The 27,964-nt window shown below is 37.2% G+C and overlaps 1 protein-coding gene across 2 annotated transcripts; it reads right to left on the minus strand.

Annotated features, from left to right (window-relative positions):
• Nucleotides 1-1,173: 1,173 nt before the first annotated feature.
• Nucleotides 1,174-27,791, minus strand: BRMS1L (BRMS1 like transcriptional repressor). Of its 2 annotated transcripts, XM_046655106.1 has the most exons (11): nucleotides 27,514-27,652; nucleotides 24,392-24,482; nucleotides 22,029-22,068; nucleotides 20,452-20,579; nucleotides 18,586-18,665; nucleotides 7,418-7,514; nucleotides 6,281-6,364; nucleotides 5,570-5,634; nucleotides 4,799-4,838; nucleotides 4,217-4,364; nucleotides 1,174-2,779 (listed from the first exon to the last, which is right to left on the minus strand). In XM_046655106.1, exons 2-11 carry the CDS (start codon nucleotides 24,435-24,437, stop codon nucleotides 2,662-2,664), a joined length of 846 nt encoding a protein of 281 aa, XP_046511062.1. In that variant the 5' UTR covers nucleotides 24,438-24,482; nucleotides 27,514-27,652; the 3' UTR covers nucleotides 1,174-2,661. The 2 variants fall into 2 exon arrangements, with proteins under 2 accessions (XP_046511062.1, XP_046511061.1); XM_046655105.1 differs by lacking the exon at nucleotides 22,029-22,068 and having other exon boundaries at nucleotides 4,217-4,343; nucleotides 27,514-27,791.
• Nucleotides 27,792-27,964: the final 173 nt, after the last annotated feature.

Genomic DNA, 27,964 nt, shown 5'->3' on the forward strand with positions numbered 1-27,964 from the left:
GGGCCACAGTGACCAATGGGGGACACTTCCATGCTTAATCCCACTTGAGGAGCCAGCCACAATTCCCCTAGTCCATCCCTAAAGACAATACAAGGAACACACATTTTCTCTAACCTCACTCTGAGCTTTCATGTTTGTTTTTTTTTTAATATTTTAGATTTCCTTATCTTTAGCAATTAAAACTTTATATTCCAATTTGGCAAGAAACTACGTACACTCTAACTAGTATATTCATTCATCCTATATCCATTTTCCTTATCTTAGAAATTCATTTTGGTTCAGTTTTAGTGCATTGGTCTTACTAGGTCCAAAAACAAAATCTTAGAAATAACAGCAAACATCCCTGTTCTTTTTTCTAAATAACCATCAATAAGGTATATACACAGTTCTGTCAGTGGTGTTTGAGTTCTGAGTAACAATGTGTACAACTTTTACACGAGGAAGGTTCCAATGAAAAGTACTCAACACCCCGGCAACCAGTAAGAGAAAGGGACAGAATGAGGAGTGGGCCATTAATGTTAATGTCTGTTAATGTTAGTGACGAATTGGATTAGTGATGACTGGATTCTTTTTAATGGGAAATGGCAGGAAGGGGTTGGACTGAATAGGAAATACTGGGAGCTGTCACAGGAAAGGCCCATAAATTGATCCTAAGACAGAGGCTGATCATATACATAACAGCAGCAGCAGCTGTGACATCACATTTCACAGCAATTCTCCTAAACTGAACCCTTTGACCACAAGTCTAATGGCAAACTGCCAATAACAAAATACATTTTATAGTAGTAAAATCAAAATAAGCATATGCTTACCTGAATCAACATCAATATTATAGAATCATTGGATATAAATATTAATGTTTTGAAAGTAAATGTACTAAAGCATAGTTTTTAAAATAAAGATAGTCCATTTAGAATTTCAGAGCATAGACAGTACATTTTTTATTAAAGTATAACATATATGCATATTTTTAAATTAAGTATAACTTAGCCATCTTGAATATCTAGATATGCCCCAACAGATGTTGAATTGTGCTTTAGGGAAGCAGAAACATTTGTTCAACACTCCAACACTCCATATCTATTAGTGTAAATTGGCTCAAATAGTTCTTAGAAGTGGATAGGTTATAAATAATAAAAGAATTTATGGACAAGTAACTCAAGACACTACAGATGACACTCAAACACATCTTTTTATTATATACTAAAGTTAAAAATACAAATCTTATTAAAAATGCTTATGAAACATTGTATACATAAGTACTGTCAAATACTATTGGATTGTGACATTATGTACATTTGCTAATGTTCATTAGAAACAGAACGTACATAACTTTGCTGATAACGAATTTCAGAAGTCAAATATTTTAACATTTGGCAACTGTGAAGTAGTGATCTGCACAGGAAGATGTTTGCAGAGGTAAAAGAGTAAGAAAATAAACGGAATAATGCAGATATTCCTGCCCTAAGTGTTAATAAGTAGATCTCTTCCTCATCCTCTTAAGTCTCGTTAGAACAGAAATTAAAGTGCACAAGACCACCAGGAATACTTGATTTGGTTGTCCCTTAAGATATACTCCAGCCAACTGCGCTGCTGTAGTGAGGGTTTCGATTCTTTGTACTGTTCCTGAGGTTTTAGAAGCTAATTTTGCATGTGGCTAAGGGAAGAGGGGCCAATGCTTCCTCAATTGCACCAAGTGGCCTTAAAGTGTGGAAAGACCAAAGATAAAAATGCTAATTTGGGAAAAGATTCAAGGAAATTATCCCAGTCTATCTTGCCCTAGGAATAAAATTAGGATAGGAACCTAATTTTACCTCTGGAAAATGCTTACTAAACTCTGTTTCAAAAGATCAGACATGTACAGCAAGCACCACAATACTGTCAGTTACCATCCACTGTCAGTTACCGCATCGTGAACACCAGGCGCAGAAACTTGCCCTCTAACGGGTCACGAGAAATACAGGCAGAAGCATGTTATTACTTGACACTAATGTTACTAATTAACATTCAGTGTAATTTGTAAAAATCGGTCACCACCGTCAAGTCAAGGAAGAGGAGAGGAGAGCTGCTAGTCTACCAAAGTGCTCCTTTTAGCTTTCAAACCCAAGAGCTAAATTGGGGTAAAACAAGATTGTAGAGTAAGGCCATCAGTTCTAAGTAAGCTGATGATGCCAAATATACATACTCATGTATATATGTTTAAATTTCAGTTCTGATTTAACACTAATGTACTAGTACAAACCATTTATAGGAAACATTTTATCAGGCTTATTTACAAACACACGATGAAAGACAAAGACATGGAAAATCAAAAAATGGCAGATAAATGCAGCCATTTAGCAACATAGTTCACTAAAGACAAGACAGATTTGCATAATGTTTTTAAAAAACAAAGAAAAAAGTTCAGTAAGAAACCCCTACCATATATACCTATTGGTCATTGGACCTAAAAGGCAAATAAATGTAATGATCATGATTAAACTTTTATTACTGTCTCTTAATAACATATCAACATGAGGTCTACTTAGAGTACTACCTACAAATACACAGTCTCTCATGATTCAATGAGAATATTAAGTTACTGAATACATTTTTTACTCCCATGGCACATCACATTTGGTAACACTAATAAGGTAGCTTTAGATAACACTTTAATCATGATTATGAATGTTTAATTGAATATTTTCCTTTCTGTAGCTGTGAAATGTAAAGCTTAGATTTGCTTCCATCAGGCCTCTTAAACCAAACTTCATCATGGTTAATTGTTGTAATTACGGCACTAAAAAGGAAAAAAAGAAAAAAGGAATGAATGAATGAATTACAATATGCCTCCTCCACTCATTTTAGAGTACCAGCTATAAAACCAAAATAGCTGGACCACAAGAGTAGATCCAGGGATGTAACTGTCATTTACCAGAACACTGCACTATCAGCAGGGCATGCTGTTAAAAATATCACATTCAGCAACACTTAATAGATAACCACCTTTCTTTTCTTAATAGAGTTGGTAAAATTCACTACTAGAACTATTAATGCACTTTGTTCCCACTCCATCCTCAGCCCACCCCCCAAAAATATACAGTGGAGCTAAAATCGCTACTTGGGCGGTATGACACCTCCAACTCACAGCAGCCTGGGCTGTAGGAAATCTTTCCAACACCAATGCCTTATTCCCAGGGTCAAACCATCTACGGTACTTGTACGAATTTTTCTGGACACTACTCATCTTTATGTAGAAATCTCTTTAAAACTAGATTTGTGTTTAATCCTCTTTAATACTATTTCATCTCAACCACTTTCATGCTAAGTAGCAAGTAAAATGTCTCAAAAGCAATAAGATAAAGCAAAGAATCCAGGGGTATCGTTTATAACCTAGTGATTAGTTCAATGGGCTTCTATGAGAAAAGTTATTGTACACAACGCTCCTGGTATCCTAAAAATTTAAAGATGAAATTACAATCCAAATAAAACCACTGTATTTGGAAAATGAGTATTCTAGACTAAATGCAAACACTTTATTTACCACTGATACCTAGGAAAAGATGTTTTCCTACTGTAGAAGGTTACTACTCTGAGAATTACATCCTAAACTACCAAAGGAACAGAAGCAGTGATTAGCATTCACATTTTCCAAAGGCCACAACCAGATAAAACTTAGAAGGCCATATACATAATTATATAAACTTTATTTAAGCCTAGACAGATTGGGTCTTTTTAAAAGGCAATTTTACTTTCAAGTTATATTTTAATTACTGTTCCTCTTAAAGTTTTCATTAATTTTCCATTTCTTTCCTATTCTAATTGATACAAATTCTTTTTATCCAAAATACTGTAATACACCCAAAAAAGTTAAGGGTTAATATTAATAGGTCCACCAAAAATTCATAGTAGTCTAATTTAAAGGTCATAATATTAAGATCATAACAATTCATCTACTATAAGAATTAACAATCAGGATCACTTACCTGCTAAATAATTCCAACATTTCCACTCATATTAATGCTGCATTCACGAACTTAATATGTAACTCTGGTGTATAAATACTAACACTGATGTACACACATGCCAATCAAATCATATGTCAAGAGAAAAAAAGGATTCACAGAGAACTAATGATACACTATGAATGTATGCCTATAGAGGCAGCAAATATTTATTGATAACAATGTTGCAAACTCTAATACTGAGCAAGACCGAAATGATAAAGGCTTTTTACCTTGTAGGACATTCATCTTTTTTATCAATACATATAGTTTGTCCACGTATATACCATTCACCATCATAATACAATCTTCCCTCTTCAGATCTAGCACTGTGCAGATGTTTTTCCAGTTTCACAGGTGCTAAAGGGATCAGTTCAAAAACTGTTATATTAATAAGACATTGTCAGAAGAACAAAAGCGCAGAGCATTAAGAATTAACACCAATCCATGCATATACGTGAAAAAACACTAAAAATATTTCTTAGATAACAAACCTAAATCTAATAGAAATAAGAGAAATTTCTTATGTTTTTTATAAAATTCACTAAGTTTTTAGTATAATTACTAAACAAAAGCTAAACAATGTACAATAAATCATTCATCAACTAGACAAGTGCCAGAAGGGGAAGCAGGTATATTATCAACTACTAGTGCCAATTTTAAGTAGGATTTAAAATATTCTAATTCCAGATATAGTGTTTACTGATGAAATGAAACCCCTGCTGGGGGAGCTCTTCAGTGTGCAGACGAGTTAACAAGCCTGACTCAACAAGTCCTCATAGGGCAGATTTCTGAACTGAGACTAAATGACTTACGTTCTGTTTTCACTCTGTGTGGACCCAATGTAGCCATTGCCTTAATAAAAAAAGAGGAAGGAAGACATCATCTGAGTTCAGAGATTAAAAGTATATTTTCGTATCTATTTAATATTTACCACACTACTGATGACCTCAATAACAAACAGTGAAATATAATCTTCAGCTGCTCTAATAAACTGTTCACGTCTAAGAAATATGAATAAGGAATATATACAAAGAATAACAATTTCTCCCGGAAGTGTTATCAATACCTGGAATAATCTCTAACTCTCAACTAAGAAGTTGCTAAAAACGGAAAAATTCAATAAGGAAAACAAGTCTCCACTTTCAAACAAGCACAGAAAATCCTGTAACTCTTGAATGTTTGATGACAGAATGTAAGACACGTAATAAGGGTTCAAACATCCACTTTTGTTTATTCGACAAACATTGAGTGCCTCCGTAAGCCAGGACCGGGTGAAGGACTAGGCATAGAATGGTTATTTGTTACTTGTGGGGCAACCTAAATAAAGGCTTTTCTGTAGACTTTTGCATAAATTGCTAATTACATTATTACAGGAGAAAATATAATCAAGCTGCTGACATGTCTCTCCTAAAATATTCTTGCAATCCACTATTATCTGTATTAGCATTAACTGCCTTAGAGAGATTGTTACAAAGTAAAGCATATTTACAATAATCGTATTTTGATATATTAGTGAAAAACCATAGAATCTTAAAAAGTAGGCTATAAAAACATATTTATATTCCATTGCTCTTTAATCATACCTTCCTAATTGTTGTCCAGTCTTCAAGAATATCAAGATCTTGCAGCATATAAACTATATATGGACGTTGAAAAGTCAAGGTCAATTTAGCTGTAAGAATTTCACACTTTGAATTATATGAGAACGGAGTGATGATTTCTGGCCATAATCCTCTGGCATACTGAATTCTGACTTCAAATTATTCTTCAAAAAACTTAGTACCAGGATAAAATATATTTCAATACTTCAGATGTTATAACGATATTCTCTTAATTCTATGATATCATTGATGGTAAGATACACCACCAACCTAATCACTGTTTTGAGGTGCAGGGGGCAACACAGGGAATGCCGAGATCGAATGCATCTATTAATTTAATTTAAAGGCACTCCAATTTCAGAAACATTAAAAATGTTAAAAATTACACATCAGAATTAAACAATCGCGCTATATACTAAACAGCTGTTGCACATCTAAGCCCTTATGAACTGGAAGGCCATATGAATTTTCAAAGTTGAGATTGTAACTAAATTTCTACTCCTCCCCACCCCTCTTAATCTAATCTTACCCTTAATCTACCCTTCTGCCTTCAATCAGTTTTATAAATCATCTTTTGCTTATTCCAGGATCATACAAATAAAGTCAGTGTACTAACAGAAGTTACAGAGGTATGCACAAGGCAAAAATTCACATCAAGGCAAAAGAACCCCCTGAGAATTTAGGAAAGGATATCTGAAACCACAACTGGCTTCTTCTTATCAGGACTGAAAGGATCCTTCCTCTTTTTTCTTGACTGGAGCTCATCATTCCACAGCTCTGGCAAGTCAATAAAAATCAAGTATTAGCTGATTTCTGGAGATCAAAGGGGTTGAAAAAAGGCTATATAATTTCCTGGTAGCAAAATTGCATTGGTGGCTATGTATATACACATATGACTATATAATTTCATGAGCAGCTATAGATAGATGAATTTTTCTCTGCCTTTATTAAAGTAAACATCAACTTGGCACTTAATGACTAATAATTGATGAACATGCATCAGGCACTTTGTTAAATACACATTACATGCATTGTCTCATCTAATCCTCAAAGCTACCTCTGAGGTAGGTATTCTTATTATTTCAGTTTGACAGATGAGGAGACTGATTTAGAAAAGCTAAACTGTCACCCACTCACCCAGCTGGTAGATGATGGAGCAGGGGCATTAGGGCTCAGCTCGTCTGACCCCACTATGCCTACTCTATACTAAAGAAATCAAACTTACAACAGTAAAATAATACATATGCAAGAACTGTAGGATAACCCAGTAAACCTGCCACACAGTGTAGAAAGCCTTTTCATAATATCCCTGAAAAAGCCAATTTCACATTCGATTGATCTAATTATTAATAAGTCTTTTTCCTTTTTCTGAGACACAAACCGGCCTCCCTGAAACTTCTATCCATTCGCCCCAATATGCACGGTCCTAACGAGAAAAGGTTTCTGTTCCTTCTTCCACGTGACGGTCTTTCAAGACTCAGAGGAAAGAACATATACTGTGACTGTCTCCCAATACTATTCTTACTGTCTTCCAATCCTATTCCTATATTATAATAACATTCTTACTGTTCTCATTTGCACAGTTCCTGTCACATTTCGATTTTGTCCACTTTCATGTGCTCCATTTTCTATGTCCTTCTGAAGTGTGAGCTCAAATCAAAGCAACAATCACAATCCTGTCAAGTTCTTCAGAAGTCTCCCCTTCCCCTCATTAGGAGACCTCACTTTACATACCCTGATAGCAGGAGGCTAAGCTATCACGAGGCACGACAGTAAACCAAAGGCTCAGCGTCACTTAACCAACCACGCCAATCCCATCACGGCCGTCACCTGAGGTGATGTCAATGCTGTGCCTGTCCTCTTCGAGCCTCCTTATCTTCTCCTCCAGCTCACTCTGGACGGTATCATATAACAAAAGCTTTTCACTCTGGGGAAAAAAAATAGGTTACACATAAGCAGAAAGGAAAAATCAGTCTATCTTAATGAAGAGTACTAAATAACAAAGTACTTTAACATATGGCGCTTTTGCTTTTTTTAGCTCAACTTAAAAATGTTAAAGATGAAATGTCAACTACGTGAAAGAAATGAAACTATAGAATATAGAATCTAAATACAGATTTAACTACATACAATTAAATTGTTTAAGAACATCTAAATTTATACGTGATAAATAAAGAGGCAAATATTTACCTAATAAAAAGGTAAAGTAAGCTCTCATGGCCCCTTTTAAATATAAGCAGGTCCCACCTGTCACCATAATGGAGAAGCTGTCCTATAAAGTACATCATTATAAAATGGATCATGTTTTCTCATTGGAACAATAATCGGGCCTTTATTCCTCACTGACATCTCAGCATCATATTAAAAGAGACTAATATATACCATAGAAAGAAAGATTCAAGCACAAATTTTATAATCATTTTAAATAACCCAATTATTTACAAAATCATAAAATTACACACTAATTATATCCAAATCTCTCAACAAAACTATAGAAAGATCGAATGACTTTCCCAAAGAGACAAGACTGCTCACTGGCAAATCAAACTAGAACCCACACCTACTAGTTGTAGCCCATCGTTCTTCTAATTAGAAAACACTGTACCCCTTATTTTATTTTATTTATTTATTTATTTATTTTGAGGAAGATTAGCCCTGAGCTAACTACTGCCAGTCCTCCTCTTTTCGCTGAGGAAGCCTGGCCCTGAGTTAACATCCATGCCCATCTTTCTCTACTGTATACATGGGACGCCTACCACAGCATGGCACGCCGGGCAGTGCCATGTCCACACCCGGGATCCGAACCAGCGAACCCCAGGCCGCTGAGAAGCGAAACGTGTGAACTTAACCGCTGCACCACTGGGCCGGCCCCTGTACCCCTTATTTTAAAAGCCATAAAATGTGCATAAGTCTAATATACAGATTCATTATGTAAAAAGCTTATGTCAGACTCCCAACCCACCCACCACATGCTCATCTCCAGTAAGGATATTAGGCTATTGGGATCTAGCTAGACACGATTGTCTCATAGAGCCTACACAGTTAGATATGATTTAAGCGGAAGGCATAGACCACAGCCATTTGGCAGCATTCCCGGTGTCAATCATGAAGTCCTCTCTTTCAGGTTTGAAACTGAGAGTCCACACATACTTGAAGGTTCTCCTGAGTGGTAGAGAAGATGGCTTTTGTCAATCTCAAGTCAGGAGCTAGAGAGAAAGCAAAGCTGAAGAAGACTAAAACGAGATCTCATTTGAGAAATTATCTCATTGCTACTCTCTATGCTTACCCCCTTTTACTTGTTCCTCTGTCTTTGCTACAAAGTCTTACGAAATATTCCAGCCTTATCTACATTGTGCTACAAGAATTGGGAAATGTTATATATCAGAGAAAAAGGGAGAGCAGGCCCCAGCCATGGTCCAGAGAGCATGACCGCTGTAAACAGACCTGGACTGTCCAACCAAGGCCGACTCTGAATGCAGAGCAAGAGCGATAATGCTTTTGCTTTTATGAATATGAAAGTTTAACTGGTGCATTCTCTTTCCCTTCAATTGACAAATTTGTCCTAGGCCAAGCAGAAATTCTAAAATAAATCCACTAATCATCCTTTATAATTAAAAAACAGAGCCACAGTGGGACTGAAATGTCTGAAGCTTTGAAGGCATCTCTAAAGATATTCTAGGTACACTTTCACGTGTACAGAGAGAAGGGCCTTGAATCTATTCTCATTCTTATTTCTGTGTTCTTCTCTCCTTTATCCGCACCGCCACAAGACCCTCCAGAGGCTTCCCTACGGAGGAAAGAAAGTCATAATGGAGCAGCTGGAAGACGCCTGGAAAAGACAAGGGCATCCAAACTCCTTGCTTTGGTGCCTGCAGAGGCTTCTATGTTCAACAGGTACTTCAGCTTTTTGAAAACACTAATTATAACTACATATCTGGCTTCCAGATCCCATACCCCTCCAATCCCCACACATGTACTTAGTGAACCTGCTCACTGAGCCCTTCCAACGCTGACACCCCTGCTGTCCTCATCAGGGCAGCTTCGAAGGGCCCCAGGAAAGTGGCTCCGAGGTTCCGCGTTTGTGCTGGTCTCCCCCCGGCCTGTGTTCAGAACCAAGTCCCCTTTGGCGGCGCCCTGACTTCAGGACTGGTGTTCTGGGAGATTTTGAAGGGCTAGCATCACCAGAGAGCAAAATATACTAAAACTCTACAATCATAGTGTTTTAAAAGCGTACTGCACTGGAATAAAAAGATAAGCAGAATAGAATTTAAAAGCTCAGAAACAGATCTGATTATGGGAAATTGTGGTATATGATAAGGTAACTTTTCAAGTCATCTGGAAATCTGATGACAATAACTGACAACAGAAAAATGAGTTTAACTATAAAAAGAAACAACTCTGGTTCTTTGCCTCACATTATACAAAAAAATAAATGGACTAAAGAGCTAAATTTACAAAATAAAATCTAAAAGAACTAAAGAAAAGGTGGTGACTACTTGATGCTGGGATGAAGGAAGCCTTTCAATGCACAAAATTAGAAGGAGAAGTCATAAAGGAAAAGACTAATACATTTAATCACATAAAAATTAAAAACACATTAAAAAGCAAACAAAAGTAAAAGGAAGGCAATTAAAAAATATTTGCAAGATGATAAGAGCTTAACCCTAAGATAGCATTAAACAAGCAGGGATAAATCAGTAAGAAAAATCTAAGTATTTTCCATACTCTCTGCCAAAATAGGCCAAAGAAGAGAGAGTGAGAAAACACAAATGCAAATTAAAATGGGTACAATGTGATATTATTTTTCAGTTGGCAGGGTTGTTCTATTTTTTCAATTATAATAAACAATGTTGACTAATACTGAGTGTATAAACCAATTCAACACTTTGGAAAGTAACTTAGAAACAAATATTAAGGCCCTTAATGACTGTATCCTTTGATCTACTAATTATACTTTGAGGATTTTATCCTAAGGAAATAGAAACCTCAGGTAAAGGTGTATGTGAAAGGATGCTCACAATAGCAGTATTTGTAACGCATAAAATGAGGAACAAAGTAAAATCCACTGATAGAATACTGGCTATACAAATTATGGTGATCCATATTACTGCTCTGCAGACAGTAAAAATTCAGAGTTCAAAAAAGTAGGGAGAGACTTCTAGGATAAGATTACAGATGAACTCAGATCATAAACTCTCTCTTCCCTTAGACATAATAAAATCAACAAAAAATATGCACAAAATAAATCAACAAACACCACTTGTAGTTCTCACAAAGGGAGGGGCACAATCTCATGCCATAATCTCTGAACATGGTAACTAAACTAAGATAGGACACCGAGATCTGCACTATGTTACACCATTCACGAGTGTGCACTTTGTAAAGAAAGAACGTGAGAGAAGGGACAATGTTCTAAAAAGTCTGAGGACAGCTTTCAGATCTAGAAAGAAATGAAGGAGGGTCGGGATAGACACTCTAGGGGAAAATAGACAGAAGGTCCTAGAGAGAAGGCCCCTCCTCGTCATGTTAGGCTCAACGGTGAGAAGAAAACTTCTAGAGCTCAGTAGTTGACAAGCTCTGCACACAGGCAGGTTTTACTGACTCACTCTTAAATATGAATAATGGCCAAAGATGACTAGTCATTTGTGAAAAGCATACAAAGTGAAAGGCAGAGAGAAAAACAGAAAAGAAGTATAAAAAAACAGAGACAAGTCAAGAAGGAAAAAATTTCAAAGTAACTATATTTAATACTCAGAGAAAAGAGATTACACTCATGAAAAAAGAACAAGATGTTATAAAAAATATAAAAAATGAGTAATCAGAGGACATAAGAGCTCTTGGAAATTAAATATATAACAGAAATAAAATATTCAGTAAACGAATTGGAAGAGAAAGTTGAACACACTCTTAAAGGGAACAAAATAAGAAAGGGAGGGGGAGGGACAATAGGAACAAAAAAAAATTCAAAGATCAATCTTGGAGGTCCAGCATTCAACCAATAAGAGTTCCAAAAAGAGAAAACAGAAAATTACGGAGAAGAAAGTATTAAAGAAACAATACAAGAAATTTCCCAGAACTAAAGATAAGAGTTTCTTGATTAAAAGGTCCTCTGAGTATTCAGCATAATGAACGAAAAGAGACCCACATCGAGGCATGTCATCTGTGCTATTCCACAGCATCAAAGATTAAAAAAAAGATCTGAGAGGTGTTTAGGAAGAAAACAGGTCCCATACAAAGGATCAGGAATCAAAATGATAAGAGGCTTCTCATAAGCAATACTGGGAGCTAGAAGACAATGGAACAATGCATCCAACATTCTGAGGAAACATGATTGCCATCTAGAATTCCATATTCTTTTAGGTATGAGCTTTTGGACATGAAAGACGTGGGAGTTTTAAAGCATGTCCAATAAATCTTTGACACTCCTGCCTTCAAAAGGTACAGGCTAACTCCTCGCCCCTTGAATGCAGGCAGGACGTAGTGACTCACTTCTAATGAACAGAATGTGGCAGAAATCTAGGTCATAAAAATCACAGTCACTTCTGTCTTGTTTTCTTGGATCACTCACTCTGGGAGAAGCCGGTTACCAGGCAGTGGGGGCCCTCAGTCAGTGCAGAGGCCCCTGGGACTAAGGTTTCCAACCAACAATCAGCAACAACTGGACAGCCTCGTGAGAGTCACTGTGGAGGCAGATGCTCCAGCCCCTAGTCGAGCCTTCAGGTCTGTGCTTCCCTGGCTGACCTCTCCACTGCAGCTCCATGGGATCCCCTGACCCAGAGCCACCCAGCAAGGGCGCCCCCAAATTCCTGGCCACAGAGACCACAAAATAATAAATGTTTGTTGTTGTTTTGAGGAAGATTAGCCCTGAGCTAACATCTGCCACCAATCCTCCTCTTTTTGCTGAGGAAGATTGGCCCTGAGCTAACATCCATTTCCATCTTCCTCTACTTTATATGTGGGACGCCTACGACAGCATGGCGTGCCAAGCAGTGCCATGTCCACACCCGGGATCCGAACCAGCGAACCCCAGGCCACTGAGAAGCGGAACGTGTGCACTTAACCGCTGTGCTACCGGGCTGGCCCCAAGTTTGCTGTTTTAAGCCACTAAGTTTTGGACTAATTTATTACAAAGCAATAGATAACCAATACAAAAGGTCTCAAAAAACTGAGTTCTATATACCTTTTCTCAAAAAGCTACTCTACAAACTGAAAAAGAAAACAATATCTAGCAGGAAAGATGTAAAGGGGAGCTCCAGGGTGATGCTGAAGAGACAGCCCATGAAGACAGAGATGCAGCTGGCCTGGACAGCATCTGAAGGATGGAGCAGGAGGACAGGGGATCCAGGAGTTTAGGGGCTGCTCCCAGGAGGGAAGATTCCAGAAGAAAATAGGACTCATGGATTACTTGATGCACTTGATCACAGGGAAAACAGCATTAGGGGGCTTTCTTAGATCTGCTGGAATCTGGAAGGAATTGGTAAAGACAGAGAAAACTAACAATAAATGAAGCAATTATTAACTCCAAGGTTAAAAAATACTTGTACAAGAAGGGAAGTTTAAGCATAGTATAACTCTTGGCTCAGTAAACAATGGTTAGTTACAACAGAAACAAAAATTGTGGCATAACAATATTAGGAGAATGGGATGAGGCAAACTATCATGGAATCCTCGGCTTTCATAACAGGAAACATAAACCTGATATTATTTAGAAACATGAGGATAAATTGCAGAAGCAGTAGCTAAACGAGAGAGAGAGAACTGCCGCTGGGACACAGGACTGAGAGATGGGAAAGGGGACTGCTGTTGCTCCTTATAAGCCTGTGCCTTCAGAAATGTGTACACACGTTATCTGTTCAAAGCAAATTTTCAAAGAGTATTTAGAGATGTAGGGAAAGGCTCATGAAATGCTGCTCGTAAAAAAGTTAGGTTAGTCGTGGGGCCGGCCCTGTAGCTGAGTGGTTAAGTTCTCCTGCTCTGCTTCCGCAGCCCAGGGTTTCACCGGTTTGGATCCTGGGTGTGGACATGGCACCACTCATCAGGCCATGCTGAGGCAGTGTCCCACATGCCACAACTAGAAGGACCCACAACTAAAAATACACAACTATGTACCGGGGGGCTTTGGGAGAAAAAGGAAAAATAAAATCCTTAAAAAAAAAAAAAAGTTAGGATACAAAATAGTATATATATAGTCATACCAGGTACATGAAAAACAATTTTACAAACATATGCACACTTTTTAACAGTGATTAACTCTGTTTAGCAGATTATGGTTGATTTTATTTCCTTCTTTAGATTTGTTTCTCAAGTTTTCTCAGTAGACACATTAATGTTATACTCAGAAAAAAAAAAAACCAATTAAATGAATAGAAACCAAAAGATCAGAGCCCTGAAGAGCTCTCATCAATCTTCTCAAGAACTGAATCCTAACCCTGAACCCTAAGAGCCTAACGGAGACCTTGCTCCCTCCTGCTGTCAGCTCTTAATACTCATCTCCAGCCCTGTGGGGGCTTAAATGAGATAACCCAAATAAAGTACCTCCCCGTTTCAGTGTCTGGCACATTGTAGTATTCTGTCAACGTGATTTCCTGCCTGAATTTGACACAAACCATCCAGTGCCGTGGTTGCCTCTGTGGGTCTGGGCGTGCTCTCTGCACACGCACCTGTGTAAGCAGCTCCAGCCTCTGCTCCTGGCCCCTCCTTCCTATCTGCTGCTCATCAAACTTTTATTCCGACAGTTGGCAGCGTGTCTTCCTTCTTCCCACTTCCCTTGCCTCTCAGAGTTTTTTCTATATGAGTCAAACGCAGAACTAAGGGATAAGCAGGTGAAAAGCCCTGAATAATAAGATTCAGATTTAATGATAAACTGCACGAATACTAGAAAGATCAAACGATTTCAATCCTGGTTCTGCTGCTCATTAATTGTGTGACCCCAAGCAAATTACTTAACCTCTCTGAGCCTCATTCATAAAATCAAGATAATTCCTATTCCATAAGGTTGCTGTAAGGATTAAAATGAGAAGGTGAATATAAAACACATAACACTCTAAATATAACTTTCCTTTCACCCTTTATTTCCCTCTGTCTAAAATGTCCTTGAATTACTGGTGAGTACCTTCAGATTAATTATATAATTAAACAATTATTTATAACATTAATTATACGTTAAACATAAAAAACATCAAGCCATAACCAAAGTAGAAGAAATTTAGGTAAATATTTAGCATCTTTATGGAGGAAGGAAGACTTTCAAAGCTGAAAAATGATGGAACAGAAAGAATATCAATCTATTTGTCTAAGTAAAAAATATTACTTGAAGCTATCTTGTTGGCTTCTATTTCTGGCAATATAGTGGACTAGATATCCCCAAAAAACAAACAAAACTCCCAAAACACCTAGATAGATACTCTAGATAAAATATCACAAAGATCCTTCTAGAGGTACAGCTAAGCTTTTAAGAAAATCAGAGAGACCCTCAACGACCAAAAATAAACACGGAGCCAGAAACCAGCATGCTAACCGGATGGTGAAGCTCGGGTCTTCTTGAGTGTATTTGCTGGTGTCAATAACAGAGAGGCAGGGTTTTTAGTGGCTGTTTGAGAAAAAGAGAAAGATCTTGGGCAGAAGCAAAGTGGGGAGTGAGAACTAGGATCCTGCACAGCTCCGAAGGGTTACTGCCTTCCATGAAAAGGCAGACTAGAGAAGACCCACCTGAGGGAAATACAACTGTCTCAGCCCAGGCAGTAAGTGGGGAAAAACGTTTTCCCTGAAAAGATGTCATCTCAGGCCTGACCTCCACGTATTCGAGATTCTAATACAGACTACCTGCATCTTCCAGGAAATCCCAAGCCAAAAAACCACAGCAGTCACGTGCTGGTGGCAGGCCAGGATGCCTAGCTGAAACAACCTAGCGGAAATAAAAGCAGACACTATCACTATATCCTCTGCCCAAGGCTCAAAGAATTCCTACCATTAAGCCTGCTTTAGTCCAGAATGATGAAGTAAGGAAATAAGCTGTGAGGTCTGGCAGAAATTTAAAGACAGCAGAACTAGATTCTAAAGAACTTCAGGTAATGATTTATTGAATAAAAAATATGAATTAAGTATTAAGCAATATGAAAGACACAAAGAGGACTTACACACAGCTGATTAGAGCTCCTGAAGAAAGAAGTAGGGAAAATGGAAGAGAGGCAATATCAGAAAAGATAACAGCTGAGAAGAATAATCTCTGTGGGGACACACAGTAGAGAAACTTAACAGTAACAAAGAAAAGAGCTTAAAAGCAGCCAGTGAGAGGAACTAAAAGAAAGTTATCTACAAATGATTGTAGACTTCTAAGCACAGACTGTGGAAAGTAAGATCCTAAAAATGTTAAGAAGAAATAATTGTCATCCTAGGATGTTATATCCCTCTAAACTGTCCTTCCAGAATTACTACAGATAAAGCTATTTTTGGAAAAATAAAAATTGAGCTTACCACTAAGAGACTCTCAGTGAAAGAATGCCTAGGATGTTCTTCAAGAAGTAAAAAATAAACCAGCAAGGAAGAGTTGCATCTCAGAAACAGTGAGCAAAATAACTAGTTAAATGTAGATAAACCTAAAAAGAACTACATCTATGAGCTCAAAATAACATCTCATTTGAAGGGTGAAAAAACAAGATGGAACCGAGATAGTGAACAATTATCATCTGTAATTTGGGAAAGAGTAATTGGAGTCAGAGAGTTGTAAGGTCCTTTATAGTTCAGGAGGAGGACAGAGTTATTGATTAATATTTAGATCCTACTAAGGTAGGTATGCAAGCTGAAAATTTAAGGTAATCGTTAAAATAATAGAAAGAGAAGGTATGGGGGCAAACATTAAAATAATAGAAATAGGGGCCGGGCCCATGGCCGAGTGGTTAAGTTCGCGTGCTCCGCTTCAGCAGCCCAGGGTTTCGCCGATTTGAATCCTGGGTGCGGACACGGCACCACTCGTCAGGCCACGCTGGGGTGGCATCACACATGCCATGACTAGAAGGACCTACAACTAAAAATGCACAACTATGTACCAGGGGACTTTGGGGAGAAAAAGGAAAAATAAAATCTTTAAAAAATAAACAAATAAATAATAGAAATGGTATGATTTTATGATGTTATTTTTTAAACTCAATAAATCATACACACCCCCAAAAATGTCAGGAAAGAATAAAAAAGGATAAAGCAGAACAACTAGAAAACACAAAATAGGTTGGTATTAAAAATCAAAATAATCACTATAAATATAATTAGACTAAATTTACCAGTTAAAAGACATGGATTGTTAAGATGGATTTTTTAAAATCAAGGCATATACTACTTACAAGTAATACACCTAAATATAAGGCCAGAAAAAGTTGGAGGATACAAAAGGATAAAAAAAACCTCTTATCAGGCAAATGCCAGGCCAAATAAAACTAGGATAGCTGTTTTAGTTATTTCTAATGATCAGACAAAATAGACTTCAAGGCAAAAATCATCATTACAAAGAAGAGCATTAAAAAAGGATAAAAAGTTACACTTATTAAAAGATGTAAACCTCTAAAATGTGAGAGTCTGATAATATAGCCTCAATAGACATATACAAAGCAAAAATTCCTAGAAATATAAGGAGATATGGGAAATTGACAAACACCAATCCCATTTACAAGAGCATCAAATACTTAGGAATAAACTAAGGAGGAGAAAGACTTGTACACTGAAAACTACAAAACACTGATGAAAGATATTAAAGAAGACACAAATAAATGGAATAGACATCCATGTACATGGATCAGAAGACTTAACATCATTAAAATGCCCATACTACCCAACGGCAATTTACAAGTTCAATGCAATCTCTATGAAAATCCCAAAGGTATATTTTTATAGAAATAGAAAAAACATTAAGTGGACATTTGACACAAAAAAGAGATGGAAATGCTGATTGGCAGAAAAACAATGGAGTATGTAATAAGTAATGTGGAGATTACCTATCCACAAGCAAACAATAAAATTAGATCCCTACTTTATACCACACACAAAAATTAAAGGTAGTTTAGCAATCTAAACGTTAAAAAGCAAAACTTCAACTTTTAAAGGAAAATACATCTTCTTATCTCAAAACAGGGAAGACACAAAAAGCACATAACATAAAGGAAAGATGACAAATTCAACTACCTTAAAATGTAAAACTTTCATTCATCGAGTCATCAAAAAGAGTGAAAAGACATCTCACCACTGGGTAAAAATATTTGTAAAGCATATAATCAGCAAAGCATTTGTATCCAGAACATATAAAGAACCTCCACAGTCAATGAGGCAAAGACTGATGGCCCAACATAAAGGCAAAAGATATGAAACGGTACTTCTTAGGAAAGAAAGTCCAAGCAACCAGTAAACATCAAAACATAATTCATCCCAGTTGCAATCAAGAAAATGAAACAAACTCCATCATTTTTATACCCATCTACTCTTAGTATTTTGATAACTTATAAAGATTTGGTATATTAAAGGAAGATAAGAATCAGTATAGAACTTGTCATTTTATTTCCACTAGTATATTTATGATCTTGTCTAGGCTTTATGAAAAGTTATCTGCCCTAAGATGCAGAAATAGATCTAGAGAGTCAGAAATTAATAATATAGACCAACATCCTAACTATAGTCCTGGATATACATTTTTTTGAGTCTTAACTTGATTATACTAATTATACTAATATTTTCAGTGATGCTATATGACATAATCTTTACAAAGTCTTTTTAAGGTAATAGTTGCAAAACTTCTAAAATTATCTCACTTAGTTTTTTTCTATGGTCTCTTCTGTGTGTCCTATACAGCTTCCAATGCAACTGTATTTAAAAAAGAAAGAAAGAAAGAAATCATACAAGCGATGAGCTAAAGTACTATTTAATTTTATCTCACTTATTTACTTTTTTAACTACTGCACTCAGAAAAAGACTTGAAGAGCTGAAATTAGCTTAAAAGTTAAGCAAAATAACAGTACCTCACAATGCTGGCGAGAAGCTTGAATTTCACATTCATATTTGTTCTTTACAGATTCTAAGCAGAGTTCTCTATAGATTCCTGCAACCAAACACAATTACTCTGATTATGTTAGGAATAAGGAGTTTCATTATCACTTCCCTACAGAAACTCTGTCCTAACTGTATTTTATAAGATGAATCAAGAAGAAATTGACAAGTGATTCTAACTCTATCTTTACAAACTAAAAATTAAAAGGCTCAGTTAAAATATAAATCAAAGAAGAATAGAAAACTTAAGAATTTAAGAGCTAGACAGAAACTACACTGCAAATTTTACTTCTTATCCCATTCTTCTAAAGAATACTCCAAAATGTTTGATAAAGAATGATCAAAATGAAAATAAAACTCTTTTCCTACGAAAAACAATCTCTTAGGACTCATAATGAAAACAGAGTCAATAAATTCTGGTTTCATTAATTATGTATATTCAAAGTAACAACTGGATACCATAACCACTAAAACTACTATTTTTAACTATTATTTATTTTCAGAGTCCGAAACTTCCAAGAGGATTAAATATATAAACTGATATAACAAAATGTGTAAACTGATATGATGTTTGAGTGCTCCTGACAGGGTTTTTCCTAGAGGACGGGTGCTCACAAGAGTTCACCTTAGAGGTACCAAGGCAACAGCATAAAACAGGCAACATGGCCATGCAAGACGCCATCACAAAAATGGCAAACAAAGAGCTCTAGATGTATATGCTAAACTCTATGCCATAGTTGGCCCTAGAAATGTAATTCTCTTTCTTGTACAGTAAAGGCAAGAGACAGATATCTGGAACTATGCCATTAGTAACACATTCACACACACTACTCTCTGTATAATCAAAAAGTAAAGGAGGCCACATAGTAGAAAAGTGATAACTGACTCAAGTAATATTTCCTAAACACCCAGTGAGTCTCACTTAGCTCTTTTAGAATGTCGACGAAAAGTAAGGACATGTTTACTTTTAAGGGTACACTAAGGTAATATATAAAAATAGCAGGTTAAGTATCACATCATCTACATACTTAATATTAAGCACTCGAATAAAATTTGGTTTAAGGTGGATTTAGTACAAAAAGAATCTATTACCAACAATTTGTTAGGTGTTACATAACAGGCACATGAGGATCAATTAGTGTCTCCCAAAAACAAAACAATCAGCATCTCCATTAATTAAAATTCAGTTTTTAGTTTGATTATGAAAAATCATAAGAGACCTACAAATAGACACATCCTTTGTTATGAGCCCTAGGACACAATACTGAGGCCAGACCCCAGTTATAAACAGAAGACTAAAATTTAACCATACAAATACAGCACATCTTCATTTTATTCTTCATTTAGCCACAAGAGTACACAAACGTATCCAAATAAAAAATTATCATTAAATTACAGAGTTAAAGGCTAATTTCCTGTTCTTAATATCCTGATCAAACATTTTTTAAGTGTTTTTATAAATAAAAAAATCCTTATCACTCTTATAGATGAAATATACTAAGTACTTAAAGTGAACCTTAATTTACCTAATAGGAAGTTAAACTGTGAGAGTAACAGTATTCCTTAATGAAAGTATCATGGTTTCTAATTGTTTTACATGAGAAAGTATCTTCTGAACAACACTGTTAGTAATTTGAGGCCTTTTTTTTGATCCCCCACAGCAGCAGAGAAAAAGCAAAAGTCATTTAGTAAATAATTGTGGGCTGACTGATAGTGAAATACTCTGGTCATGTAAATATATCTGTAATTCCACTAACAGCAAACACTCACTTGATAAAACCTTTTAAATCTATCAGAGTCCATATTCTACCACATGAAAAGATGTTGCACTTTCCTACCTGCTACCTTTGTACGAATTTGCATATTTTCTTGTAAAGTTGCCAGTGGTTCCAAATATTCTGGTGCTTTTCCAGCTATGACTTCTTGTAGTTTTGCATCCACCTGACTTAAGCGTTCTTTATAAAGTCTTAACAAAGCAAAAATTAAGATATTAATTTTAAAAGCCCAACAAAGGCTAACAATTACCATTTCTATACATTATCTCTTCCTAATATCATTTATATTCTAATAAGCTACCAAATGTATTTTTGCCTTGATCTCAAGAACTCAGTGACATTATTTGACTTTTGCACATAATCACAAAACAGACGTTTTTCTATCTTTTTTAAGATATATCACTAATGGTTAATTCACAATACAAAAAATACAACTGAAATAACTACTTTTTGGCACTTCAGATTTTTATTTTTGTTTTAATTGTAGAACAATAAATCAATTCTAAGAGAAAAGGTCATTTAAGCACTGAATTTAAAAGAAACAAAGAAATTATTTTAAATAATTTCGATATAGACATTACTAGTTGTGAAAATAAATTATTCCCTGGCTTCTCTCCACCTCTCCTGAAAAGGAGTCAGTATTACAATATTCAGCCCACTTGCTTTTTAAAAAGAACAAAGAGGAAGCACAGTGATGAAGGTAAAACCAATGACTATAGAACATGTGATCTGGCGCACCCAGGCTGTCTGGACTGCAGATGAAGAAGCCATAACAAAACGAGCTGCTCAGTGGATGGGGAAACGAGAAACGGGGCAGCGGATCCTTGTTGCCATATTTATGAAGCTACATAAAAATACTCTAATTTGCCAGCTGTCACACCAATACCTTTAGCTTGATTATCAAAGACAAGAGTATGTGAGACAACTCTTTATTTTTGGCAATAATCCTGCAGAACAGAACTAACTCTTTTTAACAGAAAAATGTTTACATTGTCATTCTTTATGAAAGGCACTTCTAATCCTGGTTTTGTGGCATTTCAAGGATATCTTAAAAATTTCAAAGCCTATTAACAATTTAAGATCATTTTTTTAAAAATTCTTTTTTTTTGCCATTTATTACTTTATGATAGGTGAAGACTGTGTCATACTATGTCACAAGGATGGCATATAGTAACTTCCAAAAAAAAGCCACCAATTATGCTTACAGGTGCTGGCATAACTAGCAGTTGGCTTTGAAAACATGATACCTGGCTTTCATATAAAATTCTCCTCTTTCCTCTTGAAAATATAAACCAATACAATTAAGAAAATCAATATTAATTGTCTATAATTGATCGTTATAATTAGCATAAAGATTTATATGATGATTCTGAAGGAACAAAGCAAGTTTGAGTGTTAATGCAATAAATATTCTTTTTTTTTTCCAAACAAAAAGGGAAAAATTATCTGAGTTAACTGCCAAAACAATACATTGTCACATTTGGGTTATATTTTTCTAAAACTCAAGATACAATAATAAACAAATGTGTAAAGTCAGAAAAGTACAACGTGATACTTATAGTAATTGCAAATACAACTTTAGGCAAAATGCTAAAAATTTGATACAAAGGATGACTGCACCTGAAAAATATCAAACTTACACAAAATATTGATAAAGTATCCTGAATGGGTGAACAGCATCTTGAAGGAAGAAGATATGTGAATTAACAATATGCAATTAACTACCCTTTTAAAAGAATAGATTCCTCAAAATCAGTATAATTTCTACAACCTTGGAATTCAAGTATAAACTCATCAAAGGCAAGGATCCTTAGTCCCTCAGCAGCAACCACAATACACTTCATAGAGTAGATGCTCAATTAATGTTTGTTGGCTATTGAACATTGAAATGAATGGAAACTCAGGTGGTATAAGTTCCTCTATCTTTTTAAGGAGGTGGAAGAAGTCACTTTACACCACTATACAAACTGCAAACGGTGCACTTTCTGCCTTATGAAAGGAGTGCTATCATGTTCTGTGGTACTAGAACAGGAGAAACAGAATAATTACATCATCATCATCATCATTATTATTATATTTCCCACCTCTTCTAAAGAGGATTTCAGACAGCTCACAGAGACACACAGTGCAATGGGACAAAATAACAAACAAGCTAATTGAGGCAAGATGAAAAAATAAGATAATTATAAACCTGGTGTAAAGATTAATTATTTTTTTCTAAAACATTATTTCTGGATACCAATTCCTTGAGAAAGAATCCTATTAAATAATAGTAATGGGCCTACTTTTAACACTTTCAGAGATGAATGAAGCTGGTAGGGGAACTGGCTCGTGTTCACAGGGAGCTACGATAAAGCAAAAATCAAGGCAACCAGCCCCAAGATGAACAAGAGGCGTAATGACTGGCTAGCTGCAAAGTTCTGTGTAATGTGCTGCACTAGAGCTTCAAAGTGATTTTCATTTCTTGGATAACCATAAAATACACTTTAAAAGCTCAAGAGCATATCTTAATTGTATGAGAATTATTCATTCACAGATTACTTGTGCTAAAATACAAAAGCACAAATTTACTTCCTCTTTTCCAGAATGATCCTGGATGAATTCTCCATGTTGTCCAAATAATGGATTCTTTAGGGATCCAAACTAATTTTAATTTAAAATCAATAATGTAAAGCTTTAAAATAGGAAAACAATACCATGTTTTTTAAAGCCCAAATTTTAAACCTGTAATTCTTTTGGATTGTTTACATTAATTTGTTGTACTAGAATGGAACATTATCTACACATTCATCCTAATGCCAGTGAAAGTTAAGGCCAGAAATGGCATAAACAGCAGGATTTAGATGGTAAACAAATCTGTCCCATTTTAGTGTGGAAATTCTAGACATTAAACGGGTTTTCGTCTCCTCTTTGGGACTCCCTAGGGAAGCAGTAGGAGAAAAAGAATAAGCAGCAAAATCATGAAGAATTTATAAACTGAAGAGCAGCTTCTGAATAAATTAAGGTGTCTATATCTCAGAAGTTTCTCTCTGTCATTCACAATTCCTAAAATGCAGCTACGCCCCATGACCTTGCCAGCAAGTTCCAACGTGAAAGCTCACCTTCAAGATTTTTTTAAATCTGCATCTGCATCTATTCTGTTCTCTCAAATCACTGGGGCCCATTCTTGTGTTACCAACTTCACATAAGACTTCTGGCATGATAAAGAGGGGAAAAAACAGTATCTAATAAGCACTCACTACACGCCTGGCAAAAGGCTAGGAATTTTACATATTGCTCATTCATTCCTCACGGCAGATAATAAGGAAGCTATTATTTTTCCTTTTTAATCTTTCAAAAAAGCCTGGGTTCAGCACCTATGCTCTTTCTACTCCTCTACATTTCCTCCAGTGTAATATGCCTCAGTGGAAGGAACACCACAGCAGCACAAGGAGGCAGAAAGCCTGGCTTAATTTATCACTTTCTGATATACTATGGGCAAATCACTTAGCCTCTCTGAGCATCAACTTTCTCACAGGTAAAACGGAGATAAGACTATCTATCTTCCAACCTTATGGAGCGCCTGCAAGAAGCAAACTAAACAACGCATGTAAAAAACACGTAATGTGTGTACTATTCAATGTTAAGATATAAACAAAAATCACTATGCCATCTTTGGGAAATATTCTCTTATTCTCAAATTTTAACAATGCTATCTTTATCCAATTATTTAACAAAGGAATGAACAAAGCAGATTAGAACCTGGGTGCAACAACCCAGGGGGAATATTTTAACTACCAACATTCTCATAGAAATCTTATTTCATCCCCAAAAACCTGCCTCGAAACCCTTAGTTAATATGGTCTTCAGCAGGCAAACAATGGTTGAAGCCCCTTTCAGATCACTCAGTCCCATAAAATACAAAAAGGAAAACAGTTCCGAGGGAATACCATTTCTCTTGCGCTGGAACACATGTGACATGGTTGAGATTCAGTGACAATGACCTTCTGAAGCCACTACTTACTGATCCTTGAGATCGGTGAACTGTTTTTCAAGATTGGACATTTCATCTAAACATTCCATTCTTCTTCTTTCGCAGTCCTCATCATCCATTTCTGTTAATAAAAAGGCAAGTATCAAAGATAAAATTAATTTTATGTTCCAAATATATCTGAATGTTAATTCAAATGGTAAAAAAGAACAAAAAAAAACCTGTAACATGAAGTTAGATGTGCAAAGCCTATATTAAGTGTTAAGAGAAAATAAACATTTATCCAAAATAATTTCCACTATAGGTTTTAACCTAAAATACAGATGAGAGTTAAAACTAGAGCATTCTCTAGACCTTCTTATTTTCATCCATTTTTAAATCATTTTAAAGGGCTACATTAAGCTATGACTATGAAGTAACTAACCCACTTTTTTTGGTTTGTTTTCCACCACTCACCAGAACTTAAGTACCAAAATGATGACATCCTTTAAAGGTTAAAATTGCTCAAAAACACTTTAGGAATTCTTCTTTCAGAACTGCTCACAGGGCTGATTGCCCAGACACATAAAAAAGAAAACTAAACTCATTACGTTTACCACAGGATATCTTGGTCTCCTACTCTTATACTCCCATTGTTCCCTCACCCCACATTACTGTCAGTCAGTGAGAATGAGAAGAGAACAAGCCAACGCTTTAAGGAAAGCAACGGTTAATTACCAGGTCTGTCCTATATTCCATATCTTCTATTTCTACCTCACATATATTCAACACATCAAAATAAATGAAGTGCAAAGTGATCTGCATCTTGATCTTCATCAAATAAAGGTCAAACTATAAGGATCAAATTACGTCCAGTTATTTTCATATAGCAAGAAAGTAGATGATTCATTTTTTTTAACTTTTCTAAAACAGATTAAAATTCTTTCTGGCTCTCAACAGCTTACTCTTTGACTATGTAAAATTTGGTCCCTCAAGATGACTCACTCCCCAATATCTCTGGATAGCAGAGTTTTTTCTGTAGCCTTAAGACCTGCTCGGTAGCAAGGTTTAAGACTAAAACTGTGCAAGTTTAACATGCAAGACATATGGCAGAAAAGAGATGCTTTTACAAGAAGCAAAACTCTGAAATTTATTTAAATCATTTCTTTGCACTTAAAAAATCTGACTTGTAGTTCAAATTATTACTACATTCTTCACAAATTAAGTTGTCCATTATTTTCTGGGATGGAATAAAAACCAGTGAAAAATCACAACAGTCAACATAAAAACTAGAGAGGTGGAATTTTAACAAATAGATGTCATTTTGCGAGATCCTAGCTCCCATCAAAAAAACAAAGCACACTTGATGATAAAGTGTTTTACAAATCTAGGAAATGTATTCAGACAGTCTAGATGTTCCTTCTTTGTGTTCCTCACTTTTGAAATCTCACCTACTTTCAAAGCTAGACAGACGACTTCCAAATTATGTTTCCCATCCTAGACAGGCTCCACTGCCACATTTCCATCTGTCAGTTGGGCACTCTGACTTACAACACCATCACCTCAAAAGCAACACGTCTGAACCGCTCTCTCTTTCATCTTCATCTCAAACCTTTTACTTTCCTATTTCTGTTCATGCTACCACCATTCTCCTTGTATGTGGGTTTTCCCTCTTACCTTCATTCCTAAACTTGCACTCATCAATCCTGTTTTCTCCTTTTTTGAAATCTTTCACATCTATACCCTCCTTTTCCTTTTCTAGCTCAAATCCTCCTCCCAACCAAACTGGTTTTCTCACTGTTCAAATAAGCCTTAAGCTCTGACCTTTGCACTTTTTCTTACATTCCTCCACCTTTAGAAACAACTGGACCATTACCACCCCAATCTAAATTGTACCCATTCTTCAAGATAATTAAGGTAATCCCACCTTCTTCAACTAGCCTTTGCTGACCACCCTATTCTGCCAAGATTGCCTCTGCCTCTGAATTCCTACAGCATTGTTTATAATTAAGCATTCATTTGGCAATTTAATCAAGTGGCAATTTAATCAAGCTCTTTAACTGAGATCAAATCATAACTATTTATTTATACCTCACACTGAGTAGTGCCCAGTGCTGCACGAGGAAGCTACTCATAAACACTTATTTTTGGATAGCTAGTTTACTGATTGAAATTACTTACTTCCATGGAGATTTGCTTTAAAAGGGAAACCTGAAAAGAGGGCGTAGGGGCGATAACAGACTGTCATCAACCTGTCACCAAGCCTTGCTTTACATGGCCAAAATCAAGCCAGGAAAGAACTAAGTCTCATCCTCATCATGTGGATAGAAGGAAAAGAATCTAGGTAATCACAAGTTCCATTTATTTTTTTAATAACCGTTCCTAAAAGTTTGCAAAATTGATTTGTGGTGTTAATGTGCCCCCCATTCCTTCTGCCACCCCGACCCCCAAAAAAACCTGAAACAGCCCAAAGTTAGAAAAGATTGCAAGGAAGAAAAGATTTGGAGAATTTCAAAGCTGCCGAAAATCAGCCAATTTACACGCATAGGAAGATCCAAAATCGCTCCTGATGTTGGGCTCTTCTTCTCAGTCCTGAAAAGTTCAGAGAGATGCTGTAAACTGGCCACATCCCAAGTCAGTCCCCGCAAGAGCACCGAAGTGCAGGGCTGACTGACAGGCTGACTTGGACGCTGAGGTTAAGTTCTGAGCCAGCCAAGAGCGGGTACAATCTACCGTCGGCCCGACAGCACACCCATGTTGAGAAGTGAGGGTTGCACAAGAGAAAAATAAGGGAAGAAGTGGGCGGTCTGGGTAGAAGAGGCGTTTCCAGGGTCTCCCAGACAAGCTGCGGGGCGTTCCCCGCGTCCGTCGAGAGCCCCGAGCAGCGCCCGGAGGTCCCGAGGGCGGGTCCGACGGCGAGCAGGACTGCGCGGCGTCCCGGAGCGGGGCGAGCCCGGACCCGCGCCCTGCCCCGCCCCACCGGCGGGGACCCGCCTGGAGCCAGCAGCGCCCCGCCGCCGGTCCGGGTGCTGCCGAGGGCCGGGAGCCAGTCTCCGCCCCTTCCCTCTCTCCCCGCCCCGCTCTCCCAGCAGGACGCAGCTGCCCGGCGTGCCGAGAGCGGCCTGTCGCGCGCCGGGCGCGAGCACTCAGGGTCCCAGCCCTGCTGGGTCGCGCACCTGAGCTATCTCCATCCTCGGAGACCGACGAGCTCTCCGTGTCCTCGTCCTCCGAGCTGCTCCCCTCGTTTTCGGCGTAGTCCACCTCCATCTCATCGTGATGGTTCGTCTCCTTCTTATCCCCTCGGGAATGGACTGGCATTTTCCAGCCGCGCCGCCGCTTCCCACTCCCGGCGCCCAGCCCGGCCACCGCCGCTTCAATGAAGGGCGCGCCGAACGCCCCGACCCACCCAGCGGCCGAGCTCGGTCTGAACCCCCTCGGCTCCTCCCCGCCCCCGGCCCGAGCCTCACAACCTAACCCGCAGGCTGTGCGCTGGGAGCTCTGCCATTGGTGGAGGCAGTCCTCCGAGCCGGGGGGCGGGGCTTGCCCTGCTCGGGTACGGTTGGTTGCCCGTAATTACAGCGCGGCCTTGCGGTGGGTGTCGGGAGTTGTAGTCCTTGCTGCGCAGAC

The sequence above is a fragment of the Equus quagga genome, chromosome 2, assembly GCF_021613505.1.
Source record: "Equus quagga isolate Etosha38 chromosome 2, UCLA_HA_Equagga_1.0, whole genome shotgun sequence".
NCBI lineage: Eukaryota > Metazoa > Chordata > Mammalia > Perissodactyla > Equidae > Equus > Equus quagga.

Coding starts and splice junctions, on each gene's coding strand:
- BRMS1L (XM_046655105.1), bottom strand. CDS start 27,655: ATGCCAGTCCATTCCCGAGGGGATAAGAAGGAGACGAACCATCACGAT. Junction 24,483..27,513: donor CGAGGATGGAGATAGCTCAG/GTGCGCGACCCA, acceptor TTTTATTAACAG/AAATGGATGATGAGGACTGC. Junction 4,344..4,798: donor ACACAGAGTGAAAACAGAAC/GTAAGTCATTTA, acceptor TGATCCCTTTAG/CACCTGTGAAACTGGAAAAA.